The sequence below is a fragment of the Juglans regia genome, chromosome 7 (assembly GCF_001411555.2).
Source record: "Juglans regia cultivar Chandler chromosome 7, Walnut 2.0, whole genome shotgun sequence".
Classification (NCBI taxonomy): Eukaryota; Viridiplantae; Streptophyta; class Magnoliopsida; order Fagales; family Juglandaceae; genus Juglans; species Juglans regia.
In genome coordinates, this window is record NC_049907.1 from 25,778,526 (window position 1) to 25,799,157 (window position 20,632).

At 37.4% G+C, this 20,632-nt stretch overlaps 2 protein-coding genes across 2 annotated transcripts in view; both read right to left on the reverse strand.

Annotated features, from left to right (window-relative positions):
- Window positions 1-14,571: 14,571 nt before the first annotated feature.
- On the reverse strand, window positions 14,572-16,735 carry LOC108987310 (rho GDP-dissociation inhibitor 1-like). The gene is made up of 5 exons (XM_018960201.2): window positions 16,232-16,735; window positions 16,008-16,074; window positions 15,261-15,479; window positions 15,060-15,184; window positions 14,572-14,940 (listed from the first exon to the last, which is right to left on the reverse strand). Exons 1-5 carry the CDS (start codon window positions 16,490-16,492, stop codon window positions 14,860-14,862), a joined length of 753 nt encoding a protein of 250 aa, XP_018815746.1. The 5' UTR covers window positions 16,493-16,735; the 3' UTR covers window positions 14,572-14,859.
- Window positions 16,736-18,907: 2,172 nt separating this feature from the next.
- LOC108987321 (phosphoglucan, water dikinase, chloroplastic) overlaps window positions 18,908-20,632 on the reverse strand; it is a 39,974-nt gene continuing 38,249 nt past the window's right edge. Inside the window, exon 19 of the mRNA XM_018960212.2 lies at window positions 18,908-20,174. Coding sequence (XP_018815757.1) covers window positions 19,270-20,174 — 905 coding nt within the window. The 3' untranslated portion in view covers window positions 18,908-19,269. The remainder of the gene's footprint in view (window positions 20,175-20,632) is intronic.

The following is a 20,632-nucleotide window of genomic DNA, read 5'->3' on the forward strand; positions in this document are numbered from 1 at the left end:
AGCAAGGTTCAAAATTTGAAGCCAAACAACGAAAGAGAGACAAAAATCTGAGAAACCCACAAAGAGAGAATTATTGAGAATCAAATAACCAATTCAAATGCAAAAGAGGGAAAAAGAAAAAGATGTTGGGAGCAGTACCAACCGAATGAAAGGAATGGAAATAGAGCAATACACATTCATGAACATAGACTTAGGGAAGGAAAAAGCAGGTGAAGGAGAAGGGAGATTTGAGAAGGGGAGGCACGAGCTTACGGAAGGAAAGAGCAGATGAAGGAGAAGGAAGATCTGAGAAGGGGACGCATGAAGGAGGTGAAACAACGCCAAAACGGTGTGTTTTGATTTTCATTAAAGATGAAATCCTGCAAGATTCATTTTCCCACTTGCTTGAAGCCTTAAAATGAAACGCACCATTTCATTAATCTGAAGTGGCAGTTACCCCTGGTTACATAGGCTAGTTGCATAAAGAATGTTTTGTCCAAATATGCTTTAGATCTTCTTGATCGAGCCCAAATGAAAGATTGTAAAACCAGTTACAACACCGATGACATGTAAAAAGGAAGTCTTGACCACCACTTCCTTTGTTGACCTTGCTCATTATCGAGCATTGTAAGGGCCCTACAATATCTTACTCTTACCAGGCCTGATCTTACCTTTAGCGTGAACTTTGTATCTCAATTTATGCATATTCCTATAAAAAATCACTACAAGATGGTCAAATGCATCCTCCGTTATGTTCAAGGCAAATTTGACTTGGGCATTCAACTCCACTCCCACACCAAGCTTAATCTATATGCATTTATTGACGTTGATTGGGCAAGCTGCCCCACTATACATCGCTCCACTACAGGCTTTTGCACTTTCTTATGCAGGAACTGCATCTCATGGTGTGCAAAAAAGCAAAACACGGTCACTCGTTCTAGCACTGAAGCTGAATACTGCTCTATGACTCACACTGCAACTGAATTAACTTGGATTACCTCTATTCTTTGAGATCTGTGTGTTCAACTTGACTCCCGTCCTACCATCTTTTGTGATAATCTAAGTGCTTTATACATGACAGTCAATCTCATTTTTCATGCTTGCAGCAAGCATATTGAAATCGATTATCATTATGTTCGAGAAAGTGTCACACTTGGCCTTCTCTAGACTCGCCATGTCTCCTCGTCTTCTTAATTAGCCGATATTTTTACTAAACCATTATCCCGATTTGATCTTGAAAGATTATGACCCCAAACTCAGCCTCACTACTCGGCTCAGTTTGCGGGGGCAAATTAAACATATAATTGATGATGACTCTTTCACCAGTGTAAAAGAAAAAATAGGACAAGTCATCATTGGCATTATCACGGCAATAAATCACTCCATCACTACAAAGGAAAGAAACAAAGCATGTCAATGTAGACAATAGTAACTTTACAAATATAAAAGACTCCATTATGGCAAGACAAAGAGTTGACCATTGGTAGAAAAACCTTTCGTAATGACTTAATAAGTTCCAAACAATGCAACCAATATTTGCTTCTTTAATGTATTTATCCTTTCCTTTTAGGTTGTTTATAGCTTGCAAACCATTATAAATACTCCTGTACAATTATGATTAAATTGGGGTGAAATAAAAATAGAATAACATTACATTCATTTATTCAAATACAATAATATATCCCCTTCTTTTTCTCAACATAAAATGCTCATTTATTTACTTTACTGTAAAATGATTGTCAAAAAATCTTCAATAAAATGTAAAAGTACATTGTACACCTTTTAACTATTAGTCGCTTTACATGATTTTGTACCTAAAACTGCTTAAACAGATACATTTCCTCGAAACTACCAAAAATCTAAAATGTGCACTATTTTGTGAGATTCGGCTGTCAAGACTTGTCATATCACTTTTTTTTTTTATTGATCTTTACAACAAAAACACTATAGACACATGAAATGTATCCCACAAAGAGATCTCATCTCACACACTGATGTGGCATATTGCTAGTGTGCCATGTCTCCACCTATTTTTTTTCCTTTTTTTCTCTCCTTCCCCCGTGCCGCCACCCTTGCCCTCTCTTCACGCCTACCATGGTGGTTGGGGACCACCTCAAAGTCAACAGAAGACACCAACGGTCCAAGCGGCACCACCAACATGGAGCTCACGTCAGCTCATCATGCATGTGAGGGGACCACATTTTGTACACTGTGTGTGGTCGACCGCGCGCCGCTATGTGGCTAGGGTGGCGGGATCTGAGCCGATGACTTGTCCTTTGGTTGTCTGTGGTGGTCGGGTACCACTCCGGGAGGGCAGACAACGTCGGCGAGGAGGGAAAGGGTGGAGAAAGATAAAAGGGGGAGGAGGGGAGGCACAGGGAGAAGGGGGAGAGAGAGACAAAGAGAGAGAAGAAGAAGAAGAAGAAGAAGAAGGGAGACGTGGCACACTCAATATGTGACCTTTGTGTCTCTAGCAACCCTCTTTTTTCAATTATGGTAATTGAAGGATGCAATGTGTCATCTTTAGTAATATGATGACAAAGTGGTTCATAACTTCTTCTATGTTGAAGCAAGAGGCATTAGGAATTCTAGGAAGAGCACAAGAATGTAGAACACAAACTAGTAAAATGTGTAATATATAAATCGAGTGTGCAAAGTTTATTTTTTCCCTTATTAAGTGTAAAATGACATTCCAATTATGTTCTTTGAGCTGTATGATAGAAAAATATTTCTTGCAGTATAGAGCAATGTGCCTCGCCAAGATGGAGGAAGTGACTATTATAGGCATGCATGTCCTGGCTGTAAGCGAGAAAGGAAAGCACAATCATGTGGCAAGGCAAATGGATGATGCCGCGGACATAATGATAGTGTGATGCTGTTAAGAAATCACGAAAGCTTCTTGGAATAATTCAACCATTTGCTTGCCAAGTACTAACCATAATAATGTCTGGTTAGGGGTCACAACGAAAAATGAGAAAAAAACATTCAAAAGTATTTGGAGAAAAGTTGATGGTAGAAAAGTCATGTGTGGGTCTCTAAGCAACCAAACATTAGCCATATCATTTGTGAGATTCCATCCCTATGCTTTGGCCGATGCAGCAATTTCATGCGTGCGAAAAGTGTTGTGCCACTGTGCTGTTTTGCAACTATGCATGTAGCTAATTTTATGCAATCAGTTTGAGTTCACTTATGCCTCAACCTTACCCAAAAGCCCAGCAGACACCAACTTAAGACTGGTTTTCAAATCAATACACATGTAGTGCTAAAAGATCTATTTTCAAGATCACAAATAAAGTCTCTTTAAAGTGAAGAAAGTAGAGCAATTCACAGAAGAAAAGTTGGAGAACTTGGCAAAAAGATTCGTGAGGAAAAAGAAAAAGAAAAGAAAGAAAAAAGAGCCAACATGATCACGACCTCAACCCATTAGGAACTAAGGTATTTCTTAACATTTATTAGATATTATTGCATAGGGAACCTTTATTCCCTAAACAACTGCAAGTACCAAAAAAGAGAGAAGGAGATACTCACCGTCAATCTTGCATGGTGAAGAGGTTAGGAGAAAGGGGATGTGAATGTTTCTTTTTGAATTCCATTTTACTCAACTGTGTGCAGCTAATTTGGCACTTTTGTGGATTTTATTTGGTAAGCCATAGTTTAACATGGCTTAGAATATCCTTCTATTGTTGGAACTACTCTCTTAGTATAAACTTAGATCCTCCCAATGATCTACCCATGTTTTATCTCACTTATTTTCTTATATAATTCATTAGAGGTGCTACAAATTGTCTGCTGATATATTATAATGTCCATTGCTATGTGTACTTCACGAAGTCCTCGGGATCCTAATTAGTAGGAATATTTGCAATTGTTTTGTGTGGTTTCTACTAGTGTTTTTAGTTCGTTTGTTGAGTTTTCTGCTGCCATTGTTTTGCTTCCATGGCCAAGTGGTTCAACCGTTCCTTTATTCATTTTGTTCTTGCATGAATTTGTTTCGTTTGGTTCTTGCAATTTGTTCCTTTATTTTTAGTTATATGTAATTTGTTGAATTCTCAAGATAAGAAAGAGAATAAGAACTACGAGTATCACAATAGAAGTCTTAATTGGTGAAAATAGACAACTTTATGAAAATGCCAAATATGTAGTTTGCCACATATATAGTGTAAATAGCACATAGTGAAGTTGTCTGTCAAATATGTTGTACTAAACTTGTGTGTAAGAACATTGTAAGAAGTTGCTTGACTTATATTGTTTTGGCACATTTTATGTAATATATGTTGGAACTTTAGTTGACTTATCATGAGCACGAAGGGAAAAAAAAACACTACTCAATAGCTTTCTATGCATATATAGATGAGATAAACTCTAAGTGAAAGCAGTTATATATTTCTAGTTCATATATATGGAATCTGTGTACAGATTTTGGTTTTTTCACTTGGCCAGTAGGATATAATGATTGGTAATTGGACTTTTGTGTATACATGTAAACATATTTACATGTATTTGGAATAATTTTTTATTTGAAAATCATTTTTTTAATCGTTTCAAGTTAATTAATTGAATTTTTCGTATAAATTGAAACGAAACATTAATGTTTATTTAATCTATTTTTTGGAATGATTAAAGTTCTTTCCTATGGTAAACATTTCAAGCATATTTATCAATGACCAAAACTTTAAATATGCTATCTCGCTAATAAATCATTTGTGGCCAAAAGATTATGTATTGCGGCTCCAAATTCCTTTTGCGACCACATACATGTGCCGGTAATAAGAATTGATTTGCACGCCGTTGTATGTTTTTACGACACCATAACATCGTTGCAAATAGATACTTTTGTCACTATTTCCAACATCATTTGTGACGAACAAATCTATTTTTTGCGTCGTAATATTATGATGCAAATAGTCCAGTCGACGCGAAAATACTTTTGAGAGTGAGTACTATCGTCTCCCTTGCGTCGATGAGGAATGGAAGAAAATAATTATTTGTGTCACTATTTGAAAGTTTTGCATCGATGTCAATTGTCGGGAATGAGAATTGATTTGCGGCTTTATATTTTTACGACACCAGAACATCGTCACAAATAGGTACTTTTGTCACTTTATCCAACATCATTTGCAATGAAATAATCTATTTTTTGCTTCGCCATATGGTGACGCAAATAGTCTTGTTTTTGCGACGTTATTTACCTTTGACGCAAAAGTGCTTTTGAGAGCGAGTACTATCGTCTCCCTTGCGTCGATGAGGAATGGATGGAAATAATTATTTGCGTCGATTTCAGGTGACTCAAAAAGTCTAATTTCTTGGAGTGAGCATCTTCTAAAAGATACTTAGCCTCAAGTGCATCCCATAGATCCTTGGCGGTTGCTTTGTTCTGAAATGCGTCAAACAATGTGTCAGACATTGCATTGCAAACATGTCCCTTGCAGATGTAGTCATCTTGTTCCCATTTGATCATTGCTCATCTTTGAACGATTTTCTCATCCTCATTTACAGAAGGCCTAAGAGTGGTTGGAACATATACCACTTTTAGACTGATCAGGAGGAAGTGCATTTTCTTTTGCTATTGTCAAAAATTGGCTCCATAAAAACGTTTGAGTTTAACAAAATTTGAAGCAAACTCTCTCAAACTATGTGCCATTAGTAATCGAATGTTTTCTTAAGATTGTTGGTGCAAATGGGGTTGCAAAATAATAAATAGTGAGAGAAAAGTTTGCTTTAAGCCACATTACAATGGCCCGATGGTTTTTCTGCGAGTTTTTTTCGTATTGGCCTAGGATTTATTAAAAGATGATCTTTTGGAAATGACTAAAGATTTTTTGCGGGGCAACCACTTTCTACTTTCTTTGGGGCTACAAATTTGGTTTTGATTCCAAAGGTTGAGGAGCCTATTGGCTTTAGTCAATTTCGACCGATAAGTCTTTGTTCGGTTGTATGTAAAATTATATCGAAGATTATGGTTTTCCGCCTGATGCCGATTTTGGATAAAATCATCTCTCCTGAGCAGGCGGCGTTCATTCGGGGAATGAGCATTTTTTAGAATTTGTCACTAGCTCAAGAATTGGTTCATGGCATGAATAAGAAAATAAGAGGTGGGAATGTGATGTTAAAAATCGATATGGCCAAAGCTTAATTATGATCGAGTTAATTGGAAGTTTTTGCTAGAGATTCTACAGTGATTGGGCTTCTCGAAAAATTGGCGAAGTATTGTTTTTAATGCTATTTCTTCCCCTTTCTTCTCGGTGATGTTGAATGAGTGTACTAGAGGTTTTTTCAAGGCATTTCAAGGTTTAAGGCAATGTGACCCTCTTTCCCCTCATTTATTTCTTTTGTCAGAGGAGATTCTTTCTCGAATGCTCAATCGTGAGTTTAGTTTGGGGCGAATTAAGCCTTATCACCCGGGTGGAGGAACTCTTGTCTCTCATTTGCTTTATGCAGATGATGCCCTGATTTTCTCCAATGGGGGGAAGTCATCTATTCAGAATCTTATGGAGGTAGTGCGAATGTATGAATCATTGTCTAGGCAGTTGATTAATCCATGTAAGTCTTCAATGTTTTTCTCTTCATCTATTTCAATTAATCGTAAAAATGGGCTGAAAATGATTTCGGGATTTGAGGAAGGTCGATGGGCGTGTACGTATTTGGGTGTCCCTTTATTTGTGGGCCGATTGAAACAACAAATTTTTTTTTTTCTTGGCAAAAGTTCAAAAGAAGATGGTTGGGTGGAAGAGTAAGCTACTATCTTTTGGGAGAAAAATTATTTTGATTAAGCATATCTTGAATAGTATGTCTTTTCACATGCTCTCTGTTTTAAATCTTCCAAAAGGAGCATTCAGACATCAAGAAAATTTTTTCAGATTATTTATGGGGCTCTTCGAGGGAGAATAAAAAAAGAAAGTTGATTTCTTGGAGAAAAATTTGCTTGCCAGTGGAAGAGAGAGGACTCGGAATTCGGGATCTTCAAGAGGTTTGCTTATGAAATTTGCTTGGAAGCTTATCAAAGGGGGATCGATGTGGTTGAATTTTTTTAATAAAAAATATGTTGGTAATTCTCACATACACTCAGTGATGCAGCTCATGACAGGTACATGATTTTGGAAGGGTTTAATGGTGCTCATGTCGAAGGTGATTTGCAACTCAAAGTGGATGATACCGGGGTTCAATCCAAATTTTGGCTGGACAATTGGATAGGCGATGGGCCTTTGATTGATTTGGTACCTTGTGTGTGGCTGATGTGTTTAATAATTTGGGTCCCAATATTTCTGTTTTGCAGGAGTTGGTACCGAGCGAAACACTCAACAAAATCTATGCCGCTGGGATCAGGCTACGGCAGGAGGAGGATTTGTGTGTGTGGCAACCGTCTATTGATGGTAATTTTACAACCAAATCCGCATGGCAATTGATTCGACAACGAGGTGAAATTTGCATATGGAAGAAATGGCTTTGGCAGAATTGGATTCCTAAGAAGATGTCTTTCTTTGTGTGGAGAACAAAAAGAAAGGTGATTTCGGTGGATGGTATCATTCAAGATTTAGGAATTCCTTTAGCCTCTAAATGTGAATGTTGTATTCAACCCCATATGGAAACGTTTAATCATATTTTATGTGAGGGTGTTGGGGCTCAAAAAGTTTGGAAATTCTTTGTCGACCCATGCCGTATTAGGATTTTTTATATTCAGAATTGGGAAGGGATGATGAACTTCTAGTGGCAAAGAGCTTCCATGTCTTCTCAAGTTGGGTGGCTTCGGGGAGTTCTTCCTATCATTACTTCTTGGGCGATATGGAGAGCCAGATGTGCGGCAAGAATGGAAGGGGCTAAATTCAATCCTGATGATATTATCCGAATTGTTAAAATATTAATTAGAGAGATCTCAGGTAAGATAAAAAAATTTCAAGCTCTGGGCAAGAATGATAGGGTGGTAATGGAGTGTTTATCTTGCCCGGTTATTCTTGTGGTTTCAAAGTCAATTAAATTAATTGCTTGGAAACTGCCAGAGAGAGGGAGATTTAAATTATATGTGGATGGAGGCTCGTGTGGTAACCCGAGAGAGTCCGGTGGGAGTGGTGTTATTCGGAACCATAAAGGATTGGTTGAGGCCGGCTTTGCACACTCATATGGGTAAGCTACTAATACAATTGTTGAATGTCGTGTTCTCCTAGATGGTTTATGGTTATGCAAACAATTGGGTTTGCGTGATATTTTGGTGGAGTCGGATTCAACGGTTATAGTGGGATGGTTGTCATCAGGAGTTTGTAAATATTGGTTTTTATGAGATTTTCGAGAGGAAGTTAAAGATCTTGTGTCTGAGCTCCATGATCATTTTCATCATATTTATAGAGAGGCTAATATGGTTGCAGATTTTTTAGCAAAACAAGGGACTCAAGGTATGAATTTTGAATTTTGTGGCGCGAATTCCATACAAGGACCTATTTGGAGATTTATTCATATTGACAAGCTCGGTATTCCTTATCTTCGAGGCTGATGGATTTATTTTTTATTGGTTTGTTTTGGGGTTTTTGGCACCTAAGTTTTTTTTTTTTTTTTTTGGGTTTCTTGTTTATTTATTGTAAATACTCAAGTTTGTTTGATTTGTTTCCATGGTATTCCTCTGCCATAAGTGAGGATTTTTTTGAATAAAATGGGACGAGATCACTCTTAGACATGTGATCTTGGCTCTTAAAAAAAAGAAGCCACATTACAATATTGCTTTCCTTAAGACAATGTATGCCCCCACCAATAATGGTATGCTCACGGGTTACAAGTAAATTTACCTCCAAGAGACAATGAAGTCCAAAACAAGTCTATTTGTTTAACTGCGCTATGCACACAAAATAAGACCCCAAATACCCTCAAGTTTTACTATTCAACCAAGAGATTAGAAATCTGTTATCTACAGAATGAACAGATCCTAATGATAAGTTTTGAAGAAATGAAAAGCTTTAGGGAGAGAGAGAATTTTGAAATTGCTTTATGTTCTTCTGTGATTCTACAATTAATTTGTAGGCCAATTGGGTATATTTTTGGATAACCAAAGGATGTGAACAGGTATATTTATTGTGCCCGTTACCAAGTGATGCAAATGTTGGACTTAGTCCAACAGTCACCTTGCTTCCCCGCCATCCATCTCGCATAGGTTTGAAACCTGACTGGTGCGACTTTTGGCATTTTATTTGCCAAGAGTTGTGCCTTTATGCGCCAGACGCTATGCCCTTTCTAGGGGTGATACCCGCGCACCGCCCTCGCATATGCAGGGGTGGGAAATTTTTCCCCGTACCCCGCCCTCGCATGGGCTAGGGCAGGGTACCCCGTCCGCTGGCCGGGGTGCGGGGGTGGACCTCCATCCGTCCGCACCCCTACATCCCACTACTGGGCCTTTGGCCCAGTACCGTTTTTTGAGCCCTAAATGACCCATAATTGTTTCTGGGCCACTTTAATATCATAATTTAACTTAAAAAATATATGGATTTAAAAACTGGAAAAAAATAATATATATATATATATATATATAGATTGAACTATTAAGTAGATATTAAGTTTCAACTATTAACTAATTAAGTAATAATCATCACTAAGGTACTAAACTAAAATAAGTAGTTTACAATTATACAAATTAAGAGAACTAATAAACTATTACAATATTACAAACTCCTCTAAAAAAAATAAATATTACAAATTGTACATTAACTATTATAGTAACATTACAATTAATTGTAAATTAACAAAATATAATTCTTCAATTTATTCAATTTGATTTGGGGGTGGAGCAGTGGCGGTGAGTTTACTGAGTGATGAGTTGTATCGACTGTTGTGAGAGTGAAAATCAAGATCATAAAAGTTAATAAATTATAAAACCTGAAATATTAATAAGTTAAAAATAAAACAAATTAGAATTAAAAATTTATAAAGATGAAACAAAATTTTAAATGCAAAAAATAATTAAGGGAGAAATTGTGCAAACCATGGCAATGGTGGGCAAAGTCATACTGCATCGGAGGTAGCTATAGACGTCGTCTCATGTATCACTATATATTCAATTTGAAATCCAATTAATGAATACCAATTAAATGAAAATAAATAAATTAAAATAAGAAATTAGAAAATGAAATTAAAATAAATACCAAATCTAGGCTGATCATCACCCTCCTTCTCGACGTCAGCCTCCTCATACTCAAGAACATCCGGAACATGAATTGGAGTTTCCTTGATCCAATTTTACACGTAAATCAAAGCCTCCACAGTAGCAAGAGCTAATGACCTCTGAAATGAATCTAATACACGTCCTCCAATGCTAAAGGTCGACTCTAAGGCTACAGTGCTAATAGGGATGGCCAAAAGTGTGCAGGCTATCTCTCCAAGGATGTGATACTTCACGGCATTCACCTTCCACCAACTTAATATATCAAAATCTCATGAAAATGGTAGAATCTCTACTGTAAAGTATCTATCTATCTCTGACTGAGCCTCTACAGAATTCCGGAGGAAGGAGGCCTGCTCATACCTCTCACCCCACTCCAATCTACGTCATTTCCCAACCTCGACTTCAGGAAACTGTGAGCCTGAGGGGGTAGGTGTAGGTGCCGCAATATTACCACCCCACAGGGTGGAAAACTCATCAAATAATCTACCAAGGGTTTCCTAAATCCTTGCTGCAATAAACTCGGCCCATACTTGTCCGTACTCAAGACCCAATCCAAATATCATGCTATCCAACTTATACATCGGGTTAACGACGTCAGCTACATATAACAAAATATTAGTCTTAGTTAAATTTCTCCAATACTTGTCGTACTTTGTCCTCATAATTAATGTCATCTCCAGCAACCTAATGTGACCACCCACGACCATGTCATATAATTCTTCTTTTACCCTACATATTTGCTGACATATAATATTGGATGTAGGGTACGAAGTTCTAGATAGCCTCGTGGTGACATTGTAAAAAAATCTAAAAAACTCTACAAAAATAGTTACAATTTTCCAATCATCATCTACGGATTTTTCCAATCTCCCGTGATCATCAAAATATTTAACATATTGGATGTTTTCATCACCCAATAATGTAAATGCCAACTTATATTCTTGGGCCGCCTCCAACATAAAAAATGTTGAGTTCCATCGTGTAGGCATATCAGTACAAAGACCATTCTTAGATGTTAGGCCAGCAGATCTCGCAACAACCTTGAATTTCTCCAACCTCAATGGAGAATGTCTCACCCATCTCACAGCAGTCCTAACCTGAGCAATTGCGTCATGAAGATCCCACAAACTATCAGTGACAATCAGTGACAATCAGATTTAGAATATGTGCCGCACATCTCACATGCAGACACTCACCACCCATGAGTGTCTTATTTTGCTTTCTAAGATAGGTTTTCAGATGTCCCAATGCGACATCGTTAGGCGAGGCATTATCGACTGTGACTGTAACAACTCAGGTCAACCCCCACTCCTTTATTGCGGCCTCCAAAGCCTTCTCAATTATCTCACCCTTATGATCAGTGATTTTACAAATTTTTATAATTTTCTTTTGCAATGTCCAATGACAATCAATAAAATGCACAGTCAAAGACATATAATTAAAATTTTGGACCGATGTCCAAGTGTCAGTAGTGAGACAAACAAATTGATCTGCCAATTGACCCTTTAACTTCTCTTTTTCAATGTAAAAATATTTTTTTATATCCTTTGCCACCGTGTGATGAGAAGGAATATTAAACATTGGTTCCAAATAGCGAGACTACGCCTGGAACCCTTTCCCATCAACAAGTTGAAAAGGTAGGTCGCCATAATGACCATACGAGTTAGGTGTCTTCTACACTCATCGGGATTATACTTAGTATACCCCCTCAAAGTTGCACCCCCACTAGTCTCCTCCGCTATTTTTTGAAGTCCAATTTCTAGCCTAGATTGGTTTTTCTCTTATAATGATCTTAATATTGGATTTTTTTTGCATTGCTCTTCTAAGTACACCTTTAATTGTGAGATGCCATGTTTCCTATAGTGATATCCATAAATTTTCCCACAATGGTTATACTTGGCTTGGGAGTTACTTGGGTCACCACCCTCTAGTTTGGTGAAATGACTCTAAACTATTAAAGCAGGTTTCTTTCTGGGCTTGGGGGCTGGGCAAGGTGCCATAGGGCTAGGGGTTGGGGTATGAGTAGGAGGGGTAGGTGTAGGTGTAGGTGTAGGGGTACGGGTGCCCTCGGCCTGGAAAGGAGAGCTTGCATTAGAATCTGCTGACATATCCATGAACTCAAGCAAACAAGAAATCTGAAATTATAGAAAACATAGCAACATGCCAAACAATTAACATCATGATGATCTTTAATTTCAGACACGATAAAAAAATAGAAAATATCATGATTGAATGGATCAGAACTACTATGAAAACACGATAAAAAAATAAAAAATAGAGTACTTTGGTTATATATGTAGTAAAGTATATTAACAATATAGTTTCTTAGGCTTGAAAGAATATAAGCATAGCAACTATATAATGAACATAAAAAAAGTAGAATAAAAAAAATATCACTTGACATTCATATATATATATATATATATTTCATCTTAATTAATTATATTGTAATTCGAAATACCCTAGTGCATTCTGTTGAATTGGAGGACGGTCTATTATATATGATCACAGTAACAATGACCTAAGTAGGATGGTTTCCAAGATATGATCCTTCAAAGTATTAATAATTCACCGGATAAAGCATAAATCATTTAACAAGTGGAACATCATCGCATTGCACCAACTAGGAGAAAAAGCAATACAAAATTCAATCCCTTTGGTATTTCACCCTAAATTTAGGGGTTTCAAAGAATGAAACCCCTAAATTAATTTAGGGTATTTCGAAACCCTAAATTAATTTAGGGTTTTTAATCTTTGAAACCACTATATTAATTTAAAGTTTCGGATTGGAGTTCTAAATTAATTTAGGGTTCCAATCCGAATTAATTAGACACAAATAATATCATGATTCAGTGATTCACACACATTACATAATGCAAACAAACAAAAATAAAAACAAAAACAAAAACAAACGGACAGGACTCATGGGAGTCATTCAAAGTTCAAACCACATGCACAATCTAAACTCCACAACACACAATTCACAAAATCCCATCCTCCATCTTCGATAAACCCCATCCTACCTCCAATCTCCATTAAATATATAAATAAATAAATAATTAAATTTTGAATTTAGGGTTTCGGACCTTCGGTGACAGAGATGAAGAGAGAGGGACCGGGTGTGAGTTGTGCGACGGCGACGACGACGACGATGCAGAGAGAGGGACGGATGCGAGAACTCAGAGAGAGGGAGAGACCGGGAGCGAGGGAGATGAAGGTTCGGGAATCGGGAGGGGGGGCCGGGGGGTGGGTTTTGATATGAACCCAGGCATGAAACGACGTAGTTTCATGCCTGGGTTTTGAACTTTTGATATAAATCTAGGCATGAAACAACGCTGGTTTTTTTTTTTTAAATATATATAAATATATATGGGGTGGGGCGGGGGTCACCCCCATCCTGCCCCCGGAGGTAGGCCTAGATGCAGGCGGATGGCCCCGCCCCCCACAACTGACGGACGGGGCGGGGCGGGGTGGAAATGGGCCGGGGCAGCAGGGGCGAGACCCCGTTGCAATGCTTCACGCATGGGGGTCACTCGAACTCTAGCCCTCTTGGTAATCCCATACATCAATACCACTAAGCCAATAAATGACTTATGATGTAAATATAGACCCAAAATAAAATAAATCTTATAAATTTTCCATAACTTCTATCTTCCCAAAATAATTCACAACTTTCAAAATCAACCCAAAAATATTATTAATAAATATAATATATAATTAATTATTTTGAAAATATTTCCAACACCAAACACACTAATGCTCCTAACTACCATGATGATTGGTGTTTAGTTTTTGCAACAACTAAACAAGGCCTTCAGTATGGCATTCTTGGATCAGGAATTGGATGCTTCAACCTAATTGGCAGTATCTGGTTTTGACAAGATTTTTGGTTGGGCAAACAATTTCAAATTTGTTAGCGGCCAACAAATTTGTCAAATCATCATTTGTCTCGAAAGTTTAAAATGTTGGAAATGAGTAAATTTAATCACTCTAACAAGACTAACTCAACCATGGCAAAAGAATCTTCCTGTGCATCTTATTTAAAACCAGAGGTGCTAGTACTTTGAGGTTAGACTTTTATAACAAACTCAGTGATAAGATGCTCGGGCTCACAGAGATGAATCATGCAAGGTCTACAAGTTATTCTACACATGCCGAGGATAAAGGGCAATAGATGGTCCAGTAACATATCTTTTTCTTTTCTTTTTAATTTTCTGAGCTTCTTCTTTTTCCTTTTTTTCGTTTTCTCGATCTGATGGAGGAAGCGTGCATTCTATCATAAAATAAAAGCGTGGACCACCAAAGATTTGACCTGGCTTTTGGCACTTTGCTTGGGAAAGCATAAGCAGCAGCAGTAAAAGCTACAAACATTTGATTCCAAATGTTTCATCACATCACATGGGTCCGTTTTCATCTAATCTCCACGACTCCACCCATTCAATCTCAACTAGATATGGGACATCATGGGACTGAAACCAAAAAAGGAAAAAAACTTGTAGTTTTAAAAAAATTTAAAAAAAACAAAAGAAGAGAATGACAGCGAGATGATCATGGAGCATGGAGCAGAATCATGCCATGTACAGTGGGTGCAGTTTCATTGAATTAAAAATGGATAGCCACTTTGTCATTTGTAATACAAGATACGAGTACAACATGCCAGAGGAAAGAGCATCTCTTTGTAGTTATCACTTGAAGTCTTGAAGCACTCCCAAGCCAATGACAATGATAAACCAGATAGAACCTCATAACGGTTTTGGCCAGTTCTTCTGAATTTCGAAGTAGTAACTCGCGTCCATGTAGCATTTTCCATCATCATCCACAAACTAACACACACACACACACACACACAAAAAAAAAAAAAGACTTCATTAAATAATGTAGAGTTCTTTCTATTTTGTCTCCAATGCTGAAATTTGGCTGTTGATCTGGTTTCAACATTTACCTTGGTTCTAGCATAGTACGAGCCTCTGGCAAACATGCCGGAAGGGGTAGTTTCTTCTTCCATCTCACATGAATAAGGCTCCTGCTGAGGACTAAAAGTTCCGAGCATCTTCTTTGAATTGTCAACTGTCAAGAGAATTTTGTACGTGAGTAACTAAAAAGCTGGCAGTAAGAAATGTCAATGAAAGCTGCTTGTTTCTACCTCTCACACCCGTCTTCCACACAACATTGGTGTACTTGAGACCAGAGACAATGTTGTTGGAAACGGTGAAGGTAAATTTGAGGCGGTAATGGCTTCCTTCCTTGAGGCTGAAGAGGGTGCTTTTAGACTTCTTAACTGATGGAATTTGCAGAACGAGATCTGGTCTGCCCGGGCATAGTATTGTGAGGCTTTGTATCTTCACTTCTGGTTCTTTAGTTTCTGCTTTCAATAATGGAATGTGATTGTTTTAGCTTTTTCTTATTCTTTTTTTTTTTTTTTTCAATTGGGAGTCTATTTTTTATATTTTCATGCCATGCAAATTACAGCTTCATACTTCAGAGCTAAAATGGGGCTCAGTTGCTCAATGAAATCACATTTAGTAGATCTGAGCATTGAAAGATTGTTTTCTATGTCTTAAGAAAAACATTTGGAGGAAACAAATGGCGGTTAGTCTGCATAACAGAAGGAGCTCAGCATGAACTGTAAAATTGCCCAAAAGGCTGAATGAAAAGCATTAATTTTCCACAGAATCCCAACGAATCAGACAGAGAAATGGAAAAGCGAGTTGTGTGTTTTTGGCATTAAGAAGATTTTTTACGTTTGTAAAATAGAAACTGAAAAGTCTAAGAGGTTATTGCACCTTGTCCTTATATAATGAAATTGCAGGGTATAAATAGATTACTTTCCATGCAATATAGTCAGCTTTATGCAAACCCCAGAAGTTGAGATAGAGATCAGTAAAAATACCTCCAACAGCGGAGAGATCAACACTTCCAAGAAGTTGTTCCTTCCATTTCCTCAAGCTTTCATCATCCTTTAGAAAACAACAAGAAAACCAATAAAACAAACATACACACTTGACACTTGTACAGACAAGTATCATAATCAACTAACAAATTAAGTTTTGTTCAATCAAACCATTCAAAACAGAGAGAGAGAGAGAGAGAGAGGAAAGAAATGGAACATCATACTTTATCTTTTTCGAGCTGTTCCTTGAGAGAAACTTGAGGTCCAAGATCCAATTCCTTCTCAGATTTCAACTTGGCTTCATTCTCTTCCTCTAGCTCATCACCATCATTGTCAATATCATCATGGTCATCATCACTGTGGGGCACCTGGACTGGTTCACCACCAACATTGTTGTTCTTGTTACTTTTGAGCTCCTCTTCCTCCATTTGAGGATTGAAGGTAACGTCCTTAGTTGCAGTGAAAGTTCCCACAACTGCCGACATTGTTGTCAAAGAAACTACCCCAGAAGATCAAGAATGTGCCAAGAGTTGGAGGAAAAGAAGGAATTAAGCTTTGTTCAGAGTTGTTTTGTTGCCCTTCAACTTTGTACCAAATTTAGAGGCCCTTTGCTAAACTTGGGTGCTTGTTTTTCTATAGCTGGAGGTTGATTGCCTGAGAAAGAAATTTATGGTTTAAAGTTGGATTTGGAGAACCTGAAAGGAAAGGAAAGGAAACTCAAGGCAGTTGGAAGAAAGTGGTGAACGTACGTAGATATATAAAGTTGGAGGAGAGACCGCTCAAGTTGGAGCAGGTAAGACATTACATAAAGTCTTACCACAACTTTTCCAATTTCACTGTCCAACCCTTCCTTTGCCTCCTCGTGATTCATCCTACCATCCCTCCTTTTCTTTCTCCAATAACTTAATATGCACGACATCCTTTTTTTACCTGTAAAAAGCAAAACTCTCTCTCTCTCTCTCTCTCTCTCTCTCCACGTTATCCATCTGTTCTTACATATATATATATATATATATATATATCTATTAGGTATTGAAAATGTTGAAGGTACAGAATCCAAGTCAATAGTAGACAAGAAATGATTTGCATGGGGTTGGTCAATGTAAATCTGATATATCTCATTATACCATAGAATACTTCTTCTATTTACCGTTAAATGTGGGTACTACAATTATGAGGCTGGTCAATATCATTGATTCTTCCGCTCAACGTTCCTTTCAACACCAAACCTACTTATTACTTTTAATTACTTTCTCTTAATATGTTTACGAGTATGAACTACATTTGCAACAAATATTATTGACGTGTCTTGTTAAAAAAAAAAAAAATGAACGGATGAGATTTACTAATTTATTCATTTTAATTGATTGATCATCAACTGTTCATTTACATAACAGGACACGTCTAGTTATTTTTTCATTTTCATTGGATGTAAGGTAAACTCGTGTTTATCTGACTACATCTGTCTAGTTTTAGATAATTTTGTTCTTAAACAGTACTGGGAAAACTATACAAAATTTTGAATAACTGAATTATTCTGGATCAGGTAATTTGAGTTGCTATGAATGCTAATTTTATAAGTGCACATCTTTCTTAACTCGTTTTTATTTTTTTCTCTTACTACATATTTGGTAAGAGAAAAAAAAAAATTATGAGTGTTGTGTGGTGCGAGGATAATGAGTACTACTACATCCACAAACGAATTATACAAAAATAATCTCACAAACCGATGTGATTTCATCTGATTCGTTAGATCTACTTTACAATAAAAATAACTTTATAATATGACGAACTACATAAAACCACATCAGTTTGTGAGATTGTTTTTGTGTAATCCCTTTGTGGCTAAAGTATTTCCCATCTTTTATATTATTGCTCATTCACAGATCAGTTCAAAGAATCCAATTTCAAGAAAAAAAAAATAGCTTTGTTGCCAAAGCTGTAAATCTCACATGTTTACTTCTGGATACCTCACAGCTTTCATACAAAAAGAGTTCCATCTCCAAAAATATGTATGAAACATTGTGCTTTGATTGTGACTAAATTTTGTGTCCATCTTCCAAAGCCCAACCTAACCTACCCTTTTTTAGATGCATTGAATTTAAGGGAAATTCTGTAAACATAGACGTTTGCATATTAGATTGAACTGAAATGATTAAAGAAAGGGATAAAGCCAATCATTAGGTGGTTAAATTTGAAGGGAGAAAACCAAGTTTCATTTAGCGCGCGGTAGAGTGGTTAAGAAGGCAAATCAAAATTATATCTAGATGCTGATGGTTTGTAAAGTGGTTGAATCGTTAAGAGTTGCCCAAAAGGAAATAGCTGTGCTAGTGGTACTGAGTTTGGAAGAAAACATAACACCACTTGGTGTTGGATGCAAGTCAGATTGCTAAAATTGTGGGGACAGCTGCTTAATTAGAAGCCACCCAAAGCAGAAACCATCATTTGACATCCCTAACAAAAGACCTCACACATGTTGACGTTACACTTGAAACTTCACACCTTTCTCCAACTCCTTTTGCCCATATTTTGGGTGGTTTCAAAGTCAAGCTCATAATCTAGTTGGGCCTCAGCCCTCAATCCACAATAAGAATACCAACTTGAGGATTCAGCAGTAATGAATAGGCAAACAAGGGAGAGTACTCTCCCATAGACAGTATGAGATTGTCATTATTCATTGGTTAAATCTTTTCTAAACATGAAAATCCCTAAAAGGTTCAATGTAAATTCTCTGCAGTAAGTAAACCAGTCATGAGAAAATGACTCTAGAGTACCATAATATTCAAGTCACCTGATGCCACAAACATTTTTTTTCCTTCCCAAAGAAGTAGGTACATAGAACTGAATTCATTGATAGAAAATGTCCTGCGCTTAAAAAAACACAAGCATTTTTAAGGAGGAAACAAAAAGATCAGTAGGAATCTTCTCATTTTGTTTGGCAATAAAATCTGATATGTTTTCAAAGTATAACAAAGTGATTACATCTTTAATGTTCATACATCTCATATGTGAGACGAGCCATAGATGTTCTAAAAGTTTTTCAAACTATAGGCCAAACGAAACAAGTTTTAACATTTTCAGTGGGGGGCAACTACCCCACTCAGTGGTACCGAAGAAATTTTGGTTGTGTTTTCATGCTCCTACAACTCGTCTTCGAACCATCAGCGACATCCAATGAGAGTTGCCTGAGATATTGCACCATATGGCTCTATATTCGGTGGTATTTCAACCTTAAAAGAAAGTACTGACTTAGAAACACTCGTCACTGGGGTTGTGGCCGTGTTTGAACTATGTAGATGTCTTTGCCAACAACACATCCTTCCACATCCTGTGGGCTGCCAAACTTCCGTTCAAGGAAAAACCCAACTGCACAAAGTCGCTGACCAAGCTGCCGACGGTATATCGGGTCAATTGTCAATGGCTTCTTGCTGTAGTCTACAGTCAAATGAATAACTTCACCATCAGCAGGACCTGCACCAAGGACCAGAAGCTCCTCGCTAAAATTTGCAAATGCCAGTGTTCGCACCAGGCCATCAAACTTTCCAGAGGATAGACGCCAGGGTGTTCCTCGAGTGCCAGAAGCCAGAGTTTCACCAAGGCCAGAAGCAATCTCAGCCTCAACAGAATTATGATCTTGGTCTATTGGGCTAACTGTGTGGAGCACAAATGAAAGGTCTGGCGAAAGCATTTCTTGCACCAAAACTGCCATAGCAGCCTCATTCTGAGGCACACCAGCAGCTCGTCGGCTTAGAATCGCTCTTCGTGTGTACAATGAAGCCCATACTCTGCTAACAGCATTTCCAAAAACTATTGGATTTGAAGGACTAACATTGGGGATTGAATCATAAAGTCCTGCAGCTGACATTCCAGCCAAGTCCTCGACATTGGCACTTGAACGGACAATTAAACGTGCATTGCCGGGAAATATTCTCCCTATGCTATCAATGATTTCTTTCGGGAGTTGTAGGGAACTTATCAGCTCCTGTAGTTTATGGCACAGTGCATCAAGTTCACCCTCTTCCAGTTTAGCTGTTTCTATCTGTTCTAGGAAAGACCTAAAAGCTGGCATAGATTTGCTTTGCTCTAATGCCAATTCCAAAGAGCCAAATGGGATCACTGCCCCTGCAGGGACATTAAATGAAGCTGGCACCCCTTGATCACTGTAGACTGTTTTGGAAAAAGAAAAAATTCAATCAGAAAATCAAAGAAAAAATGAGAATCAGAAAGTTAACAAAAAATTCCTATTCATGAGAATCAATTATTTAATTTATTTGTAGTCCTCCATTTTATGTAATAGTAATATTCCCAGCAACTTTCTCTAGTTACTCGTTAAGTAAGCTTGGTGGTAATAAACTTTGCACAGGTGACATGTCCTGCCGGCAACCAGTCAATGTACATGATCGTGACATTAAAAGTTGGTGCACATTAAATGTTCTGGTGTGCTCTATGTTACACATAAAGGTAGAAACTAAGTATAAGCATAGCTAATGACATGATATCCTTCTCTCATTCTTTAATATATTTGGAATGATATTGAAGTTTCTATCATCATATGTTAACCGCTTCTGTCATTTACGGGATTCTGTTTAAATCATACTAAGGCTGTTTAATGTCCAAAGAATGTT

What these genes read in the sequence shown, in the direction of transcription:
- LOC108987310 (XM_018960201.2), bottom strand. Translation starts at nt 16,492, where the DNA reads ATGTCGGCAGTTGTGGGAACTTTCACTGCAACTAAGGACGTTACCTTC. An exon ending in AACAGCTCGAAAAAGATAAA is followed by an intron (nt 16,075 to 16,231) that starts GTATGATGTTCC and finishes TGTTTTCTAAAG; the next exon opens with GATGATGAAAGCTTGAGGAA. An exon ending in GTGGAAGACGGGTGTGAGAG is followed by an intron (nt 15,185 to 15,260) that starts GTAGAAACAAGC and finishes TTCTCTTGACAG; the next exon opens with TTGACAATTCAAAGAAGATG.